This window comes from Triturus cristatus, chromosome 11 (genome assembly GCF_964204655.1).
Source record: "Triturus cristatus chromosome 11, aTriCri1.1, whole genome shotgun sequence".
NCBI classification, from domain to species: Eukaryota; Metazoa; Chordata; class Amphibia; order Caudata; family Salamandridae; genus Triturus; species Triturus cristatus.
The window spans coordinates 930,238,849-930,262,251 of NC_140594.1; the positions used below are offsets into that span (position 1 = coordinate 930,238,849).

General features: G+C 51.3%; 1 protein-coding gene across 1 annotated transcript in view; it reads right to left on the bottom strand.

The window, feature by feature from the left end:
* The window catches only part of WDR33 (WD repeat domain 33), a 1,021,886-nt gene that overhangs the window by 196,823 nt on the left and 801,660 nt on the right, over positions 1 to 23,403 (bottom strand). Inside the window, exon 15 of the mRNA XM_085634920.1 lies at positions 202 to 351. Within this exon, the coding sequence (XP_085491046.1) occupies positions 202 to 351 (150 nt within the window). The remainder of the gene's footprint in view (positions 1 to 201; positions 352 to 23,403) is intronic.

The following is a 23,403-nucleotide window of genomic DNA, read 5'->3' on the forward strand; positions in this document are numbered from 1 at the left end:
CTATGAAAAAAGAGAAAGCTTAGTTTGAGAAAAAAAAGTTTAACAGCTCCAAGATATACTATGACAAATAATGAAGGCCTTTGCCATTGCAACAACCTAGCTTACGCACACTATTGTTAAACATGACACCCTAACATTTCGCCCTAACTGGCGTAATTAGCTCCTTAAATCCCCAAAATGTATTTAACAGGGCCCATGTACCTCCAGGAGCAGAGGGTTGGTGTACTGCAGGGCTGCCATTTCTTGCTCAATCTCAGCCTGTGTTCTTTTCTTGTCATCGAGGTTAACCTCTTCTTTTCTGCTTACTGGTTCGGATGGAGGTAAGAGGGGAACTTTATTCTGCATCCAAGCCTGGAATCAGAGAAATAAAAACTATTAGGATGCAAAGACAGAGAATTGTTGTAGCTGAATGAGGCTGCAAAGAATTATGATTAAAAAAATTGAGCACGAAAAAGAGGCCTAACTGGAGCAGCGGACTGCTCGTTTCAAGATTATCAGTGTAAGCAAGGAAAGGTCGTACTAGAAATGGCACTGTCAAGAAACGGACGGTAGAACTGCAGGCGTTTAGGCAGCTCGGGGTTACTACACTAGAGATCAGAGGACTAGAAGGAGTAGTTTCTTTTCTGTAACTCCAGTTCTGTAGTAGGGGTATCTCTGTTATAGTCAATCTGGTGAATAGTCCCGCCCATGTGCGTGGACCCCGGAGCAATAAAAAATAATCTCTAAAAGGTGACAAATCATGCAGACCTGCATACACCTTTAAGAGAGAATTTAATTTAAAGACAGATAATGCAGCCTATACCCACAGGCTTCACTGTCCAGTACTTCAACTAGAATTCCACCAACATCCACAAACAGCACTGCCTGTCTAGTTTTTCTCCCCATAGGAAAAAACCCTGCCTCTACCAGCAAAAGCCTCTGGAATGATCGAGAGGAAGGAGTGGACAGACAAGCCCCATAGGCTGCCATTATGTGGCTTAAAACAGGATACTGTGCCTTTAAGAAAACTTTCCAGGTTTCCAGAACTTTCCCCAGTATCCCAGAATGCCCAGCAGGTCCCATTTACTTTCAGTTCTTTTTGAAGGCGTAGCACGCCAGACCTGTAGCATTCTACAAATGAAAAAGTATCTCTCAACCGGGGAGGAGGGCGGGCGCTTATGACTATAACAGAGATACCCCTACTACAGAACTGGAGTTACAGAAAAGAAACTACTCCTTCTGTAGTAGGGGATCTCTGTGTATAGTCATAATCTAGTGAATAGAATGGCAAGCCCATCCCCACACAACAAAAGCGGTGGAGAAACCACAAGACACTACCACTACTGTGCGAACAGATTTCGCAGCGAAGCCTGCCCAACCTGCGCCATCTGCCCTGGCATCCGTGTCCAGACAGTAATGTGCAGCAAAGGTATGGACCGACTTCCAAGTGGCCGCCTTGCAGATTTCCGCAATCAAACATTACGCAGCAAAGCCGTCGTGGCAGCTTTGCCCCTGGTGGAATGAGCCTTAGGTTTACCCCCTAAGGTCTTATTAGCCTTTTGATAACACAATTGTATGCAGGACACAATCCACCGAGAAATGGACTGCTTAGAGGTCGCAAGACCAGTCCTGACTGAGCCATAATTAACAAACAATTGGTCAGACCTACGAATATCCTTGGTCTTATCCAGATAAAATTTCAACACCCTCCGAACATCCAGGGAATGGAGAGACCTTTCCGCTGGTGAAGAGGGATTCTGAAAGAACGTAGGTAAAGTTATAGTCTGGTTGACATGAAAGTCAGAGATAACCTTAGGAAGAAATTTAGGGTGAGTACGCATCACAACCTTAGCAGCATGAAATACAGTATAAGGTTCTTGACAACATAATGCCTGAATTTCACTCACCCTGCGGGCCGATGTAATGGCCACTAGGAACGCCGCCTTCCAGGATAGGTGCTGCAACGAAGCCTTGTGAATGGGTTCAAAAGGCTCCTTCATCAGTCTGGACAGCACCACATTCAAGTCCCAGGAAGGCGAGGGAAGTCTGACGGGAGGAAACACTTTCTTCAAGCCTTCCAAAAAATCCTTGACCACAGGGATCTGAAAGAAGGAAGTCTGTGAAGGGCATTTCCTGTAAGCATTCAAAAGGAGCCAGATGAACCTTAATGGAATGGAAATTAAGGCCAGACTGCGCCAGATGTAAAAGGTACGGAAGGATGACATCTTCCTTACATGTCGTCGGATCAAAGTTCTTGGACTTACACCAGATACAGAACCTCTTCCACTTGTAAGCATAGGATGTCCTAGTGGAAGGTCGTTTAGACTCCTTCAGTATGTCCATACAATCGTCTGGTAGATTAAGATGGCCATATTGCACTATTTCAGGAGCCATGCCGCCAAACTCAAAGACGAGAGGTTGGGGTGCACCATCCGCCCCCCGAACTTCGTGAGAAGGTCCGGCCTGCACGGCAACCGCATGTGAGGAAGGAGAGACCGGTGAAGTAGGTCCGTGAACCACCACTGCCTGGGCCACTCCGGGGCGATCAGGATCATCCGCGCCCTGGACTGGGACAGCTTGATGAGCACTGCCAGAATCAGGGGAATGGGTGGAAAAGCGTACAGAAAGCTGTTCGACCAATCGATCCATAGCGCATTCCCCAGCGTCCCCCGCTGGTAGTACCTGGATGCGAAGTCTTGGCATTTGCTGTTTTCGGCGGTGGGGAACAGATCTACGTCTGGAGTTCCCCACCTTGCGAAGACTTCTCCTAGTACTTCGTCGTTTATGACCCATTCGTGGTTTTCCCGAATCAGCCTGCTCAAGGCGTCCGCCTGAGCATTCTGCACCCCTGGCAGATGCGTGGCCGTAATCGGCAGTCCTCGGGCCAGCAGCCAGCGCCAGATCGCCTGCGCCTCCTGCGACAGAGTGCGCGATCTCGACCCCCCCCTGCTTGTTGAGGTAATACATCGTGGTTGTATTGTCCGTCTGTATCAGCAGCGAGATGGTCTGGAAGGACGGAAGGAAGGCCTTCAGTGCCAGGAAGACAGATCTGAGTTCCAGGAAATTGATGTGGTACATCGATTCCAGAGGAGACCACTTTCCTTGAATCTGCAAGTCCCCGGAATGCGCTCCCCAGCCCTGGAGAGAAGCATCCGTCACTACACTCGTCGTGGGAATGTCCTTGTGGAAGGGAACCCCCTTGAGGAGGTTTTCCGCCGAACACCACCACTTCAGAGATTGAAGAGCATACAGCGACAGTCGTATCTTGTCGTCCCAAGAGCCTGTCCTCTGATCCCACTGATCCTCCAAGCACTCCTGCAGTGGTCTCATGTGTAGCCGTGCGTGAGGCGTGAGGAAGATACAGGAGGCCATCGATCCCAGTAGAGAAGACACCTTCCTCACTGTCGTCGATGGAGCAGTCCTGAGGTCCTGAGCCTTCCGAAGGAGTGATAACCGTCTCTCCTCCGAAGGAGACACGCTTGCTGACCGCGTATCGATGGAGGCCCCCAGGTACAGTATGCACTGGACCGGAGTTGTGACCGATTTGGACATGTTGACGTGTAACCCCAGCTTGTGTAAGAGAGCGCACGTCCATCGGAAGTGATCTTGTGCTTCCGAGAAGGATGACGCCTTGATCAGCCAATCGTCCAGATACGGGTAGACAAACACCTTGTTCCTCCGCAGGTGTGCCGCCACCACCGCCATGCACTTCGAGAAGGTCCTGGGAGCAGACTTTAGCCCGAATAGCAGTACTGTGTATTGATAGTGATTGGCGCCGACTTGGAATCGCAGGAACTTCCTGTGCTTCCTCGCTATGGGCACATGGAAGTACGCATCCTGTAGATCTATTGCACAGAGCCAGTCTCCCCGTTGCAGCTGAGGGTAAATCTGGTGCAACGATAGCATGCGGAACTTCTCTCTGCGAATCCATTTGTTTGCCTGTCGCAAATCCAGAATGGGCCTGAACTCGTTCTTGTCCTTCTTGCGAACGAGGAAGAACCGAGAGTACAGACCTCTTCCCCTTTGAGACAGAGGTACCTCTTCTACCGCCTTTTTTCTCAACAAGATGTCTGCCTCCGCCTGGAGCTCTCTCAGCTGGAATCGAGAGCTGACCGGCGGAATCGCTGGAGGCGGGCTGATAAACCGAAGACTGTATCCATTGCAAACAATATTCAGCTCCCACTTGTCCTGAGTAATTTTTCTCCACTCTGCCGGAAAAAATTGAATGCTTCCCCCCACTGGAGTGGGTAACGGTTGAGGGGGAAGTAGCCGCTCCGGGCCGAGACCCGGCCGGGCCCTTGGTAGTGGTAGTAGTCTGCTGGCCTCCTCTACCCCTCTGGCGCTTCTGGAAGGGCTTGCGGAACTGCTGCTGTTGTTGCTGCTGCTGTCCCGAACCCTGCCCACGCCCTCTGCCCGAAGACCCGAACCGCCGCTGGAACGGGCGCTTCTTCTTCTCGGCCTTCTCCAACCCAACGGCCGTCAGGGTTTCCGCCTCCGCCTTCATGCGGGCCATCTCATCGTCTGCATGTTTCCCGAACAGGGTTTCCCCCGAGAAGGGCAGGTTGGCCACTCTTTGCTGCGCCTCTGGCTTGAGGGACGTCAGACTCAGCCACGAATGCCGCCTCTGGTGAACGCCATGGCAGTAAGCGTGGGCGGCCAGCAAGGATACATCCGCCGCTGCGCCGATCACCTGGTTAGAAACCAGCATGCCTTTGCGCACTGTCTCCAGGAAGTCCTCCTTCTTGTCCCGGGGCAGTAGGTCCGCATACTGCTGCAGGGACTCCCACAGGGCCCGGTCGTAACGGCCCAACAAAGCCCCTGCACTCGCCGCCTTCATGGTAGTGGCGGCGGTCCCACAAACCTTCCTGCCCGCAGAGTTCAGCCAGCGGCTTTCCTTGTCCGGCGGGACCATCGACGAAGGCGCGGTCGCATGTTGTTTCCTCGCCGCCGTCACGATGACCGAATCCGGCTTCGGGTCCACTCTCAAAAAGGTAGGGTCCGACTCCGGGGCCCTATACTTTTTCATGAGCCTGGAGGGGGCCGCCTTCGTCATCGCGGGAGTTAGGAACAGCTCCAACGCGGGTTCCACCAGTCCTGGTACAAGAGGCAGTAGAGGGCGAGACAGATGTTTCTTATGAAGTGTCTCGAATATCACGGACGTCGTGGGTGTTGGAACCGTCACCGTGATACCCAACTTTGCTGCCCCTCTCAACAGCACCTCTTGGAAAGAGACCAAATCGTCCACCGGCGACACCCTAGTCCCCGGTGAGTCAGACAGCGTCGGGGAAAAGTCTCTGGTCGAGGAGCGCGTGTGTGACCTGGACCTGTGCCTCCTACGGCGTCGTCCGGAGGCCGACGATGACCGTCCACGGCTCCGTGACCTTCTCCTCCTGTGAGAGCGGGAGCGTGACCTCTTCGGCTTCGGGCTGTCCGCCGGTCTAGCCGGTCCCGGCGACCGCGGGCGTTGTGGCTTCGGGGTCACCTGCAGCGGAGTCGGGTACCTCGGAAGGGAAACCGACCGCGGGGGAACCGGCGGCGGTCCCACCGGAGTGCGTGGCAGCGACCGAGGTGGGGGCGGCGGGGGCAGTGTCCACGGCTGTGGAGGCGGTGGAGGTGGCGGTGGTGGAGGAGGTGGCGTTGGTGTTGGTGGTGGCGGAGGAGTCGGCGGAGGTGGGAGAGGAGGCTGTGACGGAGGCATCCGAGGGGGCGTATACACCACAGAGTACACCGATTCCGGTGACACTCTCTTCCTCGACGGCGACCTTCGCCTCGACGGCGACCTTCGCCTCGACGGCGACCTGTGCCTCGACGGCGACCTGTGCCTCGACGGCGACCTGCGCCTCGACGGCGACCTGCGCCTCGACGGCGACCTGCGCCCCGACGTCGACGGCGATCTCCTCGACCTCGAGCGTCTCGACGTCGATCTCCTCTTCGGCGGCGACGTCGACCGTCTCCTCTTCATCGACGGCGAACGCCGATCTCCCCTCGACGGCGAGCGCCGACGCCGGGTCCGATCTCGACGCCGACTGCTGGAGGGCGGCGCCGACGACGGCGTCGTCGACGATGCCGAAGTAGTCGACGGCGGCCTATTCAGGTCCCTCGACGTCGATCGTCGACGCCGCTTATCCCCAGAGCCCTGGGGAGACGGCGAACAGACGGTGGTCATCCTCCTCGACGTCGCCGTCGACGCCCTCGACGTCGACGGGGAGTGGGAGCGCTTACTGGTCTTCCTGCCCCTGGGGAGCCCCCCAGAGGCCTCAGTATGGGGCAAATCAGCCCCTCCAGACCCACCTGGTGCCTTCAGTCTTCTCTCCTCCAGAACTTGAAGCCTGATTTTCATCCTGTCCCTCAGGGTCCTGGCTGAGAACGAGTGGCAGATGGTACAGTTTTCAGGCACGTGGGACTGGGGAAGGCAACCTATACACACCTCGTGTGGATCAGTTTTAGCCTTCTTTCTACCACATTCCGGGCACTTGTCGAACAAGCCAGGCATGTTGACAGTACCAGCTACTAAGCACTTGAAAAAGTGACAAAAATTGACAAAATCTCCAAAAAACCCTTGAAAAGGGGAGAGCTCAATGCTCCAGGGTCCTGCTAGCAGGAGCCGGAAAAAAGAACTGAAAGTAAATGGGACCTGCTGGGCATTCTGGGATACTGGGGAAAGTTCTGGAAACCTGGAAAGTTTTCTTAAAGGCACAGTATCCTGTTTTAAGCCACATAATGGCAGCCTATGGGGCTTGTCTGTCCACTCCTTCCTCTCTATCATTCCAGAGGATTTTGCTGGTAGAGGCAGGGTTTTTTCCTATGGGGAGAAAAACTAGACAGGCAGTGCTGTTTGTGGATGTTGGTGGAATTCTAGTTGAAGTACTGGACAGTGTAGCCTGTGGGTATAGGCTGCATTATCTGTCTTTAAATTAAATTCTCTCTTAAAGGTGTATGCAGGTCTGCATGATTTGTCACCTTTTAGAGATTTTTTTATTGCTCCGGGGTCCACGCACATGGGCGGGACTATTCACTAGATTATGACTATAACAGAGATCCCCTACTACAGAACTGTGAATAATTAGAGGTCATGTTTTATTTTAGACTGTGGGGAGCCTTCAGAATGTCAGATGGAGTTGGAGCCAAAACAAAAACTGAATGGCGGTGTTTTAGTGACGAACTTAGTCAAACAGTTTAATATTCTAAGTGATCAGTTTGCAAGACAGACCAATTTGCCTGTATTACTATAAGAGGCGATAGACGTGCAATGGCTTTGTGGAGAAGGTCTTGCGGTTTAAGGAATTTCAAATGTAACAGCTCTTATGACAAATAAAGCAAATTAGACTTATTCCACAGAGTGGTTCATGTCACATTTTTGGAATGATTTTATAGACTGACTAGGCTTACGCCAGCTCTGACATGTACTATGTACACTAACATTTGTGAGGTGGGTGACCCTCGACTGTTTCACTGCACTTGCATTTCTAGTTAGAACTAGTGTAACGTGACACTGGTGAAAGGATTTGTGATTAAACATGTGAAAAATGCACGTATTTCATAGAAAAATACTCAGCTTGTAACTTGAAGCACTTGATATATGCTCATGCATGCACGGAAAAAGGAAAAGAGGTTTAAGGTGGATGCTTTTTAACCAAAAGTCTTGAGGCACAGGAACTGTTCGAGAGCTTCATAGATGAGAGCTACTGGAGAATATTTTTCTAGGTATTGGAGCCAATATTGAGCGAGCTGTCATCTGCCCACTTAATGGGAATAGAAAAGGGCATGAGCAGAAAAGCGATATGTGGTCCTCTCACTGTACACAATGATTGGACCAGAAAGGTTGGTGCGCTTATGTATGGAAGTATCATAATCACTTATTTTCAGTTTGAGTTCACGATCGCCTCCTCTACTGTTCATTTGGATTTGTTCCGTGCCAGTGACCTTAATATTTTGGTCTTGTTCTTGGTGTTGCAGAAAAAGCTCGACCAGTGGTAATTTGGAATCTGATTTGTAGGGGTTTCCGTAGCTTTACTGAATGTATATCTTTGCCTGTCTGGTTGTACTGCCCATATGTATTTTGTTACAATGGCATTTGATTATATATTTGAAGTGTATTGTTGCAGTTAATCCAGTCTTGGATTTTGTGTTTGTAGTCATTGGTAAAGATACATTCCTTAACTGTCTTCTCACCCAGTTTGCAGATGGAGTGATTGCGGCATGTGTAGAAGCCTCACAGTTCATGCAGCAAGGTTTCTGTTTGATCTCTATCATCTCTTAACTACAACCGTGCAGATCTTTCATAAGAAGAAATAATAACTAAGTTATGTAATTTATATAATCAAATGCCTTTGTAACAAAATATATGTGGGCAGTAAGACCAGAAATGTAAAGATACGCAATCAGGGGAGTTACAGACAAATCCATAAAACAAAAGCAAAGTTGAAACTGGTTGAGCATTTTCTGAAACGCATGAACACCGCAAATTTTTTTATTTCAGTGGCACTGAGCAAATCCAAAAGAACAGTAGAGGAGACGACTGAATTCAAACTGCGAAGAAGAGAAAGTGAATCAAAACGGTTTGCACGGGGCTCAATAAAGCGTCAGAAATCCACTAATGGCTTTATTAACAACAGAGTAAGAGACAAATATGGCCCAGAGTCATAAACATCTTAATCTGAACAATCACTGACATTAAAGATCATAAAAATACACATCCACGATCAGAATACAAATGAACAGAATCAAAACATGGAAGGAAACTGCTCTCCTTCGACATCCATAATCTCCCTCATGTTGTCATTCAACCTCTTGTGTTTTGAAATATGTTATATAGGGTAAATGCGTCTTGTAGATTTACATGCTAATATAGGTTTGTAATTAAATAAAGCCACTCATGCTTGACTATATAGATGATGAACCATGGGTGAAACATATTTCTCCCAAACAAGCATGATACTCTCCCTAACTGCATTAATCACCAAAGTATAAAAACCAAAGTCTGATAATATAGAGGAGTCTTCCCCACAGCAATGCTGCACATGTCTCCCAGATGTCCAGAGCTTGTACATTATCACACCTTTTAAAATTATATTTGAATCAAGAGTTTCTCAGTTAGCTGCTCGATAGTATCTGCAATCCAATGTTGGGCCTCTGATACTTCTATACATAAGCATACCAATCCGTATGGTCTAATCTCCTTGGGGAGAGGGTGTAGTCTTATGGCTAGAGCGGTCGACCTCGAAGCTGGGGAGCCGGGCTCGAGTCTCGGCAACGACGCTAAAACATCCTGTGATTCTAGGCAAATCACTTAATCTCCCCATGCCTAACAAAACAAGCATTGAAAATGCAATAGGTCTCGCCTTTTATTAAGTCAAAGCCATTTGCTTTGCTATACAATACCATTAGAAAAGCAAATGGCTTTAACTTATTTACGGACAAGACCTATTGCTCCAGGGAGAGTAATGGACTGCCCCAGATAAAATGGAGTAACTACCTTAGGTAGGAAAGCAGCCCTGGTCCTGAGGACCATCTTTTCAGCATGTAAGGATAAAAACGGGGGTTTTGAACTAAGAGCTTTAAGCTCACTCACCCTCCTTGCCATGGTTATGGCTATAAGAAAGACCGTTTTGAAGGACAACAGCCTCAAAGGACAGCTATGAAGGGGCACAAAAGGGGACCCCATCAAAAAAGTTAAAACAAGATTAAGGTCTCACTGTGGCATTACAAAGGGAGTAGGTGGAAACCTATTAGTAAGACCTTTGATAAATCTTAAAACAATAGGAGATTTAAATAATGAAGGCTGATCTGGAAGACACAGAAAAGCCGATAAGGCAGATAAATAGCCCTTAACCGTGGCCACAGCAAAACCCTGCTGAGCCAAGGAAAGAGCAAACTGAAGCACATTAGAACGATGGGCTTTTAAAGGTTCAATGGATCTCTCTCCACACCATTTTACAAACTTAGACCACCTGTAGGAGTAGATAGACTTGGTGGAGTGTCGCCTGGCCGATAAAATAACACCCACCCCACCAGGCGGGAGAGAGAAAGAACTCCAGTTGCCCCGTTCAACCTCCAGGCATGAAGGTGGAGGCTCTGGAGGTGGGGGTGTAGAACCTGCCCCTCCGACTGAGAGAGGAGGTCTGCCCTGAGAGGGAGACGGAGCGGAGGGTGCGATGAAAGGTGAAGTAGATCTGTGTACCACATCCTTCTTGGCCAATCCGGGGCGATCAATATAACTTGGGCCCGGTCTTGGCGAATCTTCCTCAGAACCCGAGGAATCAAGGGTATGGGAGGAAACGCGTAAAGGCGTTGTGAGCCCCAACTCAACTGAAACGCGTCCCCCAACGCCCCCTGCATCGGAAACTGGAGACAGCAGAATGACGGGCAGTGAGCGTTCTCGTGAGTGGCAAACAGGTCCACCCGAGAAGTTCCCCACATCCGAAAGATGTGCTGAACCACCTCTGGATGAAGCCTCCACTCGTGGTCAGCAAAGAACTGCCGACTGAGATGGTCTGCATGCATGTTCAGAACTCCGGCCAGGTGATTTGCCATCAGACAAATCTGATGATCCTGAACCCAGGACCAGAGACGCAGAGCCTCTCTGCAGAGACAATGCGACCCCACCCCTCCCTGCTTGTTGACATACCACATCGCGGTAGTGTTGTCCGTCAGGACTTGAAACGACTGACCGCGAAGGGAAGGGAGGAAGGCCTTGAGCGCCAAACGTATAGCCCGCAATTCTAGAAGATTGATATGAGAATCTTTCCTCTGGAGACCAAAGACCCTTGATATCCAGATCCCCCAGATGAGCACCCCACCCCAGGGTGGCGGCATCCGTTATCACTGTGGCCACCGTTGGAGGAAGATGAAAGGGCTTTCCTTGAGACCGGTTGCCCTCCACGCTCCACCAAGACAAATCCGCTGCAGCTTCTCTGGAGATCCTGACTGACTCCCTGAGATCTCCGTTGTGCTGATACCACTGCCTGCGGAGGCACAACTGGAGTGCCCTCATGTGCCAGCGTGCATGGTTGACCAACAGAATGCAGGAGGTGAACAGACCAAGCAGGTGAAGGACCTTCAGAACTGGAACAACCGCTCCACTGTGGAATAAAGGGATCATCTCCTGAGTGTCGAGAATTCTTTGTGAGGGAGGAAATGTTCGACACTCAGTAGTGTCCAGTACCGCCCCTATGAACAGGTTGCGCTGAGAGGGCACCAGGTGAGATTTGGGCACATTGATCGAAAAACCCAAGTCGAATAACAGCTTAGAAGTTACCTTCAGATGATGTTGCACCATCCCTGGGGACTCTGCTTTCAGAAGCCAGTCGTCAAGGTAGGGGAAAACTGGAATCCCGACCTCCTGAGATGGGCAGCCACCACCGCCATCACCTTGGTGAAGACTCGAGGTGCAGTAGTAAGACCAAACAGGAGGACCGCAAACTGGTAGTGTTGCGACCCAACCATAAAACGGAGATACTTCCTGTGCGACTTCAGGATTGGGGTGTGGAAATACGCATCCTGCAGGTCAATCGACACCATCCAGTCTTCTTGCTGCAACACTTGAAGAACCTGTGCAAGGGTTAGCATCTTGAATTTCTCCTGTTTCAAGTCAAAATTCAAGACTCTGAGGTCCAGGATTGGACGCAATCCGCCCTCCTTTTTGGGAATCAGGAAATACCGGGAGTAGCATCCCTGACCCCTTTCCTCCTCTGGAACCACCTCTAAGGCCAAACTCCTACTTCTGCAAGGAAAAGACTTGGCCCTATCGCACCTTTTTGTAGCAAAGCAAGAACCTCCTTTTGCAGAAGAAGCAGATGGTCCTCTGAGCAAAAACCTTGGCAAGGAGGGTAAGGGGGGGGGGCCACAAGGTTTAAAACCCAAAGGTCGGGGGGCGGAGCCAAGATGGCGGAGTGAGCAGTTGTACTGCTCCGAAGCTCCCGCCAGGGTCGGATTTAGCACCGGCTGCCAGGCCGTCAATAGCCCTGACGGTGCCTGGATTGCGTTCCCCGGAGTCCCGTGACCAGTGGCAACCGGCGGCGGAGTGAAACTCGGCGGCCGGGGGCTGCGCTGGCCACGAGAGGAAAGAGCGGTGCGCGTCGCTGTTGGAGCCGCGCTGGAGGAGGCAGGGCCGACGAGTAGCACGGGAGCCGGTGAAAGCAGCGTCGGAGGCCCCTGAATCGAGGACGGAAGGTGAGCGGAGGGGGCCCCCAGGAGCGGTGGCGAGGACGAAGCGAGAGCCCCCGGGAGTCTGTGGAGCAGTGCCGCGACCAAGCGGGGTCCAGCCCGCCATTGGGTGCGACAGGAGCTACGCCTGAGCGGAGGCGGGGCTGCGGAGGACCCGTTGCGGACTGCGTGGCCTGGACCTGGCCCTGGTGCTCCAACGGGGGACAGCGGGCCGAGAGACGCTTGGCACTCCCACGTTGGGACTTTCTAAGAGGCTGAAAGAAGTGCGGAGGGCCCTGCAGCCACATACACGGGGACGACATGAATACCTGAAGGGGAAGGCGCTACGGCGGGGCTTGCGGTGAGTGGGGGCCCATTGCGCGCCTCTCCTCCGGGCCTAGCGGCGGTGCCCCAGTCCGGGGACGGTTGGCAGTTGACGAGAAGATCCCGGGGGCCTGGGGCTGGCAGTCGGCAGCCCATTTGGCCGGGGACGAAGAGGTTGGCCCTCATAGCTGGGAACGGACACGAACAGCGGCGCAGGCCACGGAGCAGCGGGGCACGGAGGAGCGCGGAAGCTGGGGACATCGGAGGGGACGAGAGGGTCTGGTTTGGTGCGGAGTCAAGAGGCAGGTCGTGTGCTCTCCTCCTCCCCCCCGGTAGCGGTGTGTGTATCTCGGATGGGACTGAGATTGGTGTGGGGCACCTGGAGATCGTGCTCCCGCGGCTTGGCGGGCTCCCGGGTTTCTGGACTTGCGGTGCAGGACCGGGCCCCCACCGCATAGAAGGGTGAATGATGCGGAGAGTGAGGGGCATGAGCGGCAGGTGACGCACCTAGCGCCTGCTTACAGGCGGAAACGGCTCGCAGAGGGGGACAGGAGGACACGCGCTGGCATTGGTGCAGCGGACACTGCCTGGAAGCACAGGCCCACAGAACAGGGGCGGAGGGCCCTCCAGCAATACTACACCTCTGCTGGGACCGGGGCAGGAGCGCCGCAAGTGGCGGGAAGCAGTGGAATAACCTCGCGCAGAGCTAGGGACGGCGAGCCTTGAGCTCCCTCCGGGCATCGACCGGGTCTTGTCCCCTTGGTGGCGGACTGGTGGGAAGGGGGCTGGATCTCGGAAGGACGCACACGGGACTTTGTAGGTCACGCTATGTCCACTTCCAGGAAACACTGTTTTAAAAGAACCCTCACTCACCAACCTAGTTGGTGACATGCTTCATCATTGGGTTCCCACCGGAGAGACCGAATGTCTCCCCGGTGTGCTACGACGCCTGATTTACAGCGGAGCTGGTCTAGTTGTGTGGAGACAGTGCAATCTGTGAAGGTGCTGGTTTAAAAAGTGTCACAATTTTAACCAGGAGGTAACTTTAATGGTGGTAAACTGGACACTGTTAAAAAGAGTGAGGTGGACGTGTGAACTCTGGTGATAATTAGACCAGCTACGTCCTAATTAAGGTGGAAAATGGTCAACATGTTTCTGCTTCTAACGATACTACATGAAGCATTCTTCAGGACCTAATTATGGACAACCACAGCGGTATACGCTCGCTAAGGCGCACCCTAACCAGTGGTGTCTAGAACCGCTAGCACTTACGGTTATGGAAAAAGAGCCTTCAGGATTGCTGAAAGCTTTCAATTCTGTTGAAGCAAAAAAAGGATGAGGAGACAAAACAGAAAAAACAGCGATTCACAACATACATGTATAATAACAGAAAACAAGGCAAGAAAAATTATTTGTATATGAACACACATTACGTGCACAACAAAGTGAATTGCCTTTATACCTGGACAGGTGGGAATAAATGCTCGTATCAACCCATGCCAGTATAGTGAATTATCGTGGCACAATTTGTGGTGATGCTAGTAAAACTAACAAAGAAGCTACTGGGCCAAGAGAGCTACACTCTAATTATCAGTGATTATTGTAGCGGTGAAATTTTCACGTGGCGTGCGCTCTATGCAAGTTGGCCATCAGACTATGAATCAGCGACAAACTTTGGCTGACTGTAGGAGGTAAGTGAGTCGTCAGGTTGGACAAAACTTACGTGGTAATGGCGAAGCAGCAGGGTAAAGAAAACCGAAGTCTTTACTTACTGCGCCAAAGCCTCCAACCCGCAGGAAACCTACTTGTCCCTCCTTCGGACTCGAATGTTGTCATTCGCCCCGTGAGCGATGCTAATAAAGATTCCCATTAAAGCGGACAAAGAAATTTTTGTGAAAACAGAAAAATACGGAAAAATACACCAAGAGGTCTAAGGTGTGTCTGTATGTAGACTTTGTATGAGGGTGCTACAGTGTGCGCATAACGATATAACATTAGTCAAAAGGTATATCTAACGAATAATGACAATTGAAGATAGTCTCATATTTAGAGTGTACGCTGTCAGGACCAATAAAGCTTTGGCTGTAGGAGATGGAAAAGGCAAAAAGGTGTCTTTTTCTTGTGAGAACTGTTAGTAAAGCGCCTACAGGAACTGCAGTTGTTGTGAGCTATTTTTGAAGGGGCACTTGTAAAAGAAAGGTTTTCACCCATGGTCAAAAAGGGGCAGAAAGGTAACGTCCCTGATAAAGAAAGGCAGAAACAATGTAGTGCTTCATACAAGATCAACAAAGCGTCAATGTGATTTGATTTGATTCCTTTAGACAAGTGTAAGTCAGATCAACCCATTGCATTGTTGATCACATTGTAAGATTCAAGTATGATAAATCAGTTATCAAATCGAAATGGTAAGATTCTTGCATGCTGGTGCCTAATCAATTGAGGGTAATGCTATGTTCAGCGTTTAAACACTGCGCCCCAAGGGATGTTATCGTTAAATCCCATAGTGTGAGTAGAAAGGCGGTAAATCCATCTTTGTTCTTTTTTGAACAAGATGTTCGCTGACCTATTTCCTGGTCTGATTTGCTCAATTACTGTCCAGTTTAGATCATCTGGGGTATGTTTAATGCGTGCATAGTGCTCAGTCATTTTGGTGATATTTTTCCCACATCGGATGTTGCTCCTGTGTTCAACAATACGCTGTTTAATTTTGCGTGTGGTCGTGCCAACATATCTTGTACCGCACGGGCATGTCAACAGGTAAATTACGTTGGATGAATTGCAATTTGTATGCGCACGTTGAGTCCAAACTTTGTCTTGTTCAAGAACTAGAGTTTTACTGGCTTTTGTTAGATGACATACACTACACTGACCGCATGGATAATGGCCCGACACTTTTGGGAGCCCCCAGGTCTGGAGTACAGAGGGGGTATTGACATTAAGTGCTGGCCTTGGTCTAGTGTGTACAAGGGCATCCTTGATGCTTCTTGCTTTCTTGAATGAAAAAAGGGGTTTCTCCCACTTCAAGTTATTTCTTACAAGGATGCCCCAATGCTTGCGGATGGATTTAGTCACAGCATTAGATGCAGTGCTGTAAGTGGTCACGCACGTCAGTGGGACTTCCTCTACTGCTCTTCCTGATTCCTCAAGGAGGGCTTGTCTGTGTTGGTTCTTAGCCCTCTTGCAGCTCCGTTTGAGGATGTTATCAGGGTAACCTCTGTTTTTCAGTTTCTTTGATAGACTGATGGACTGAGAGCGATAGTCTTCCATGCGGCTGCAGTTGCGTCTGATACGCAGAAATTGCCCAAATGGGAGATTTTCTCTCAAGGGACGTGGGTGGAAGCTAGAAAAAGCCAAAAGGTTATTTTTCGAAGTTGGTCTGTAATGAGTTTTTGTCAGCAATTTCCCTTCCAATTTGGTAATGACCAGATACAGAAATATTATCTCCTTCTGGTCATAGGAATTAGTGAATTTAAGGCTGGGATCGCATGTATTGATCCAGTTGAAAAATTCAGAAGTTGGTTCTCGGGTCCTTGCCAGATCACAATGATATTGTCTATATATCTTTTCCAAAAAGATATATAGGACGAGAAAGGGTTGTTGTTGGCGGTCAGGATATACTTCCTTTCAAAATCGTAGACATAAAGACCTGCCACACTAGGGGCAAAGGTACTCCCCATCGAAGTACCGGTGGATTGAAGGAACAGGGTCCCTTTGTATTCAAAGAAGTTCTTTTCCAAAGCCAGGGTGGCACAGTCTACGATGAATTGTTTTGATTTTTGGAACTCCCAGGGGGTAGCTTCCAAAGTATCATGAATAACCCGGATAGTATCTTCCTGGGGTATGCTGGTATACAGACTTTCAATATCTAGAGAGACCAAGAAAGTTGGGTCGTCTGCCAGGGTGATGTCTTGTAAAAGTACAAGACATTCGGTCTCTCTGGTGGGAACCCAATGATGAAGCATGTCACCAACTAGGTTGGTGAGTGAGGGTTCTTTTAAAACACAGTGATTCACTTTGCTTTACACCTTTTTTTACTAATTCAGTCTTGATGGATACACTCTTCTTTTGTTTACTTATACTAGCCCCGGGGGACTAAGAGTGGCTCCAAATAATTTCCCTCCCTCTCCTGTTGTTAAAGTTACACTTCCAGGAAACGGCAGGACAAAACTATTAAGGATCTGTTCTCCAAGTCCCCGGCTGGTCAGATGGCTGAGACTGTGGAACCCGGAGGGCTGGGAAAAGGGAAGCCGGGAGTTCTGAGCCCATCACCAAGGCCTTCCTGGAGTCGATGTTTGCTGCGCTGCGGGACGATATCCAAACCTTCAAGCAAGAGTTCACGTCTGAGCTCAAAGAGGTTCGCCGCGACATGGATGGAATTGGTGAAAGGGTGGCGGACCTGGAGGGCAAGAGTGATGGAAGGGATGAGGAAGTAGCGAATCTACAGCAGGAGATCATCAAACTGCACGATCAACAGGTGGATCTTCAGGGTCACCTTGAGGACCTCGAGAATCGCTCCCGTCGCCATAACAACCGCATCAGGGGTGTGAAGGCGGATGACGACTCCAAGGATCTTTTTACTCACGTGAAGGAACTATTCAACCACATCCTGGAACGCCCTCTGGACACAAACTTGGAGATTGATCGGGCGCACAGGGTGGGCCCCCCCAGAGCACCTTCGGCCCCTCCGTTGGACATTCTAGTGTGCGTGCAGGACTACCGCACCAAGGAGCTGATAATGCAAAAAGCACGCCGTCTGCACCCCTTACAATTTCGTGATCACAAACCAGTGTTGTACCAGGACCTGTCCGCTCTCACGCTACAAAAAAGGCACCTATTTAAACCCATCACGGCGCACCTCCAACACAACAACATTCCCTACAGCTGGGGCCATCCCTTCCGCTTGGTGTTTCGTAAAGATGACAAATTGTACCAATTGCGTTCTCTGTCTGAGGCCAGCCGGCTGTTGGGGGTGACCCTCCCGGAGGACGAAGGTGGAGAGGGGGCCTCCGCGTCAGAGGCGGGAAACACTGGGCCACGCTGGCATCAGCAGGGGTGCAGACGCCGTCTCAAGAAGCCGCCAGCTGCGGAGATCACGAAAGGCCGGCTATCGGCATTGGAAGATGTGTCAACGGATCTCTCAGGTTCTAATAATGGCTGACCCGGACACGCACACGCACGGCACCGGAGAGACTGCTTTTCTCACATCCAAACCTCTGGCGGGAGGGGGGCTTCCTTCCACGGTAGGTGGATTCACCCCAATGTCTCTTTACCAGTCACAGACGAGTGATGGACTATATGTTTCTAACCTTTATGGTATTTTGTTCTTTTTGTTGGGGCTTGTTGGGGTGGGTGACGGGTGGGAATTGGGGCTCCGCGTCTGTCTTCCCTTTAGGGCTGGGGCGACCACTCGCGCCTCTGTGCCCCTGCCTCGTTTACAAACCGGGAATTCCGGAGCAGTGATACATGATGCTTTACAGCTGCCGCGACCCCAATGCGATACAAACTATGCCACCCACCACGCTTAAGGTACTGACCCTGAATGTCCGGGGTCTTAATAACCCAGTTAAGCGTAGGGCTGTTCTATCATGCTTAGAAAATTCCCACGCAGACCTTTGCCTCCTGCAGGAAACCCATTTATTGGCGCGCGATTGTCATCGCCTTAGGTCTAGGCGGTTTCCCACCCAGTTCTTCTCTTCCGGGGCTACTAAAACAGCTGGGGTGGCGATTCTAGTAGCACAACGGTTTCGGGGGGAGGTCCTTTATAAGGTCGCCGAGATTAAGGGGCGCCTCTTGACTTATCGCTTTGCACTTGGGGGGATGCCGTTTACTATTAGCTCCATATATGCACCGAACGAGGGACCCGAGCGATTTTTACACTCTGCACTTACAGAGGCCACGACTACACCTGACCGTCATATCATTATCTGGGGGGGACCTTAATTTGGTGTTCGATAATGTTCAGGATAGATCCAGTCAGCGCTCTCATCAAACCAGGGCCCTTTCTGCGGAGGAACTTGCGCGTTTACAGGACCTGGGGCTATGCGACCTCTGGCGCACCATGCATCCCCGGGACAGGGAATACTCCTTCTACTCTAATGCGCATAAGACTTACGCTAGACTGGACCACCTCTTGGTATCGTCATCGGCGCGGGCGCTTTCGACAGCTGTTGACATAGGGGTGGCGTCTTTATCAGACCACGCTCCGGTGAGGGAGATTTTCACCCTCCCGCCCGCACCGCGTCCCTCCAGGGTGTGGCGTCTTAGAGACACTCTCCTGCACCGAGAAGAGGTGGTTCAACGCATTCGGCGCAACATACATGATTACCTCACACATAACGACAACACAGACAACACTTGCCACTCAATGGGTGGCGCTGAAGGCGGTTCTTAGAGGGGAGTTCATCTCGATCTCGGCGGCGGACAACAGGGAGCGCGGATGCTTACACAGCAGGTGCGGGAACTGGAGCGGATGCACCAGCGGACGGGAGCCCCGAGATTATGGAGGCAACTCAAAGCGGCACGCCAACAGTTGGCGGCGCTCGACCAAGACAGGGCAGAGTTTGCGGCATTGAGGCTGCGACATGCCTACTATGCGGGTGGGGACAGGTGTGGGCGCCTCCTGGCCCATAAGCTCAGAGAGACTCGTCAGCGACAGGAGGTTAAAATGATCTCTCGGGAAGATGGCACGGAAGCAACAGAGGACGGGGATATTGCGGAGGCATTCCGAGATTTTTACGCGACCTTGTATGCGGAGGCCCCGCTGGCCAGCTCTGATGGGACGGCTTTCCTAGACTGTCACACTGCCGACACTGTCCAAGGCGCAGACCAACCATCTAGAAAGAAATATTCAAATGGAGGAAGTAGTGTCTGCCATTTCTCGACTCAAACTGGGAAAGGCCCCGGGTCCAGACGGATTTTCCGCTATTTTTTACAAGAAATTTTGCTCCCTGCTGGCCCCGATCCTTACTAAGCTGCTCAATTCCTTTGCGACCCAGGGAGCTATCCCGGGCGACCTCTTGGAGGCTTCGATAGCCGTCATTCCCAAACCAGGGAAGGATAGCTCACAATGTGGATCTTACCGCCCGATATCGCTACTTAACACAGACCTTAAACTATATACGGGGATACTGGCCGCCCGCCTCGGCCCCCTTATGCCGGGCCTTACAGACCCGGACCAGGCAGGCTTTATCCCTGAGCGGCAAACGACAGACAATACGAAGCGGATTTTGCACCTTATAGAAAAGGCTACTGGGGTCCCGGGGGAGTTCATGATGCTGGCCATTGATGCCGAAAAGGCGTTTGACCGAGTACATTGGCCATTTTTGGAACAGGTCCTAGAGAAGGCAGGAATAGGCGACCGATTCCGCACACATATCTTTAACTGTTATAGATCCCCCACTGCCACCGTCAGAGTGAACGGGTACACATGCTCCCGATTTCACATTGAGAGGGGCACGAGGCAGGGGTGCCCGCTGTCACCCCCTCCTCTTCGCCCTTTATATGGAACCACTGGCTCAGAGGGTGCGACAAAACCCAGAGATCACAGGAATACGGTTTGGAGGCTTTGTCCACACAATCAGTCTATACGCGGAAGATGTCTTACTATCATTATCCGATCCGAGGTCTGCTCTCCCAGCGTGCTGGGCAGAATTGGAGGTTTTTGCGAGAGCTGCCGGGTTTAGAGTGAACGCAGGGAAATCCTTAGCCCTAGACCTATCGCTATCGCGGCCCACCCGTGATCACTTGCAAACCCAGCTCCCCATCCAATGGGCGGCAGACACAATACCGTACCTGGGGATACAATTGGCCCCATCGCTTTCTAGAGTGGCCCAAACTAACTACACGCTGTTACGTGACCAGATCCGCCGGGAACTCGACATATGGCGGCACTATCCCCTCTCGTGGTTGGGCAGTGTCGCGGCAGTTAAAATGACCCTTCTCCCGCAAATTCTCTACCTCTTTCGCACTATACCTCTCCGTCCGCCAGGGGGATGGATTCGAACGATGCAGTCGGACCTGTCCCGGTTTATCTGGAATGGGAGGAAGCCACGAATGCGACGGGCGCTGGTGGCATTAGCACCGGAAGCGGGTGGACTTGGAGTCCCAGATCTGAGGCTCTACTTTCAAGCAGCCCAATTGAGATACCTAGTGGAGTGGAGCAGATGGGAGTCCGAGAAACATTGGCTATTCCAAGATCAGGCGGTGGCTGCGCGTCCTTTACAGGACATCCCTTTCTTACGCAAAGCGCATCGGCCTCCCAACCTGTATGCCTCCCATATTACGCGGGTCCCTCTTGAAGTCTGGGACGCCACTAGTCTCGCACATGAACTCACATCGTTCCTGTCCCCGCTTACCCCACTGATAGGCAACCCTGACTTCACCCCAGGGCTAGAAGATGCTGCCTTTGCGAGCTGGAGGACAGCGGGCTGCCGGTCCCTGTGCCATGTTTATGGGGAGTGTGGGGTACACTTGTTCGTTCAGATGCAGAGTGATTTCGGGCTACCTGAGACGGAGAGGTTGCGGTATATGCAAGTGAGGCACTGGGCGCTCCAGCCACAGGTTCGCTCCAGGGCAGACAGGCGCCTCTCCCCCTACGAGCGTTGGCTTATTACACATACATCAGACAAACACCTTGTTTCCGATCTCTATAAACAATTGCAGATCAAACACAAACACACGTATAACTCTAGCAGGAGCAGGTGGGAACGAGAATTGGGAAGAACATTGAGTCATAAAGAATGGGCGGGCATCTATTACAGGGCACGGCACTCAGCATACCACATGGGGCTCACGGAGACTCTCACCAAGATTGTGACATACTGGTATTACACCCCGGAACGCTTACACGCGATTGACCACTCTCGGGAGGCGACGTGCTGGAGGGGTTGCGGTCAAGTGGGTAGTTTAATGCACGTGCTATGGGACTGCGCACATCTCCAATCCTACTGGCAGCAGGAGTTGGACGAAGTGGACACTCACTTTGAGACGGAAATACCGCGCTTCCCAGCCTACGCAATTTTAGGTTTGCCCCACCCTCTGACCTATCCACTGCGCTCACGCAGAGGCCGGCTGATGGCCATCGCACTGGGTTCTGCTATACAAAACATACTTACACACTGGCGTACACCCCAGTTACCGACCTTCACGGGATGGCTGCACCGTTTGTGGTATATCCTAGGAATGGAAAAGTTAGCACTAACCATGGCGGGGGAAGGAGACAAGTACGGGGAGTTACGGAGGCCCTTTCTGTCGCTTTTAGCTTCTGAATTTAGGGAGGTCACGTGTCCCCGGTATCTGAGGCTGTTACGTATTACAGAGAACCCGGAGGGAGATGGGCATTAAATTTGGTTGGCCACAGGGAAGACGCGGAGCCAGGAGGGGGGAAGGGATGGGGGTCCGGGGATTGGGGGGGGTTTCTTTAGAGGGGGGGGAGGTTCTGTCTCCTTTTTATGTTGGGGGGGGGGGTTTAATGTTGGAAAGTTGTGTTTGAGCAAATGATTATTCAGCTGAGCGCACTTAGATCATAAGTAGCATGACAATGACTCGGATAGTAGTTCTATCATAGCAATGTGTACTTGCGCCCCGATGTATGTCCTTTTGGCTGATTCTCAATAAAAATATTTAAACCATAAAACCCAAAAGGTCCGTCGTGACGGATTTCCAACCTCACAGAAAGTGGGACACCCGACCCCAACAGGCTTCACATGATCCGGGATGGGGGATCTAGGGCTGCTTCCCTGTAGCTTCATTGGGAGCAGAGGATGCTGAAGAGGAGGAGGTATTGTGACCAGAACCATGCCGACCCCTTTGACTTCCTCTATAGGATCTGTAGAGAGGATTTTGCTGTTGCTGCTGAGGTTGAAGGAACGAAAGGATGACCTCCCAAATCCTCTAAACTTCCTGAAGCCAAATCCCTTTGACTGCGTCTGCAAACCTAAAGATTTCGCAGTAGCTCTGCTATCCTTAAATCTTTGCAGGGCGGAATCCGCTTTTTCCCCAAACAGCTTCTCCCCATCAAAGGGTAAGTCGACCAAATTGGCCTGAACATCAGCAGAGAAGCCAGAAGAACGAAGCCAAACCTGCCTTCTAGTGGCTATAGAAGATCCCATAATCCTAGCCACGGAATCAGCCGTATCTAGGCCCGACTGAATAACTTGCCTAGCTGCAGCTTGAGTTTCTGCAACAACCTCCAAAAAAGAGCCCTTCTCCTCATCAGGCAGTTTAGGAGTTAACTGCTTCACGGAGTCCATCAAGGCATGGACGTAGCGGCCTAATAAGCAAGTGGCATTCGTTGATTTAGGCGCCATACTTCCAGAAGAGAAGACCTTTTTAGCTGACTGCTCTATCTTCTTAGAGACCCTGTCAGCTGGAGCCTGTGGAAAAGAACCTGAAGATTGTTTCGAACAGGATGCCTGCACTACAAGACTCTCTGGAGAAGGGTGAGAGGAAAGGAAGCTCGGATCCCCCGGAGCCACCCTATACCTCCTTGCCACAGTTCTGGAAACCGCAGGTGAAGAAAGCGGCTTGCGCCACACGTCCATAACAGGCTCTAAGATAGCCTCATTAAAGGGCAACAAAGGCTCAACAATGGAAGAAGGTGAATGAAGGACTTCAGTCAAAAGGTTTGGTTTGTATTCTGCAGAAGGCAACTGTAAGTCCAACAACTCCGCAGCCTTCCTGATGACCAAATGGTAAGGAGCCAACTCTTGAGGAGAAGATCTGGCAGAAGAATGCTCCCATTCAGGTGTAGTGTCCAATCCACTTTCCACTGACGAATTTGAGGGCATTCAGGAGGCGTCACCAACTTCACCTTACTCCACTTCCTCCCTATATTGCTCTTCCTCTATTATCCTCTGAGCCTCTCTTCGAGAGTGGATCCGAGGACACGGCGTCGGCGGCGCCGTACGCGGAGTTGGTGGAGCCGGAGTTGGCGGCGTCAGACGTGGAGCAGCTGGA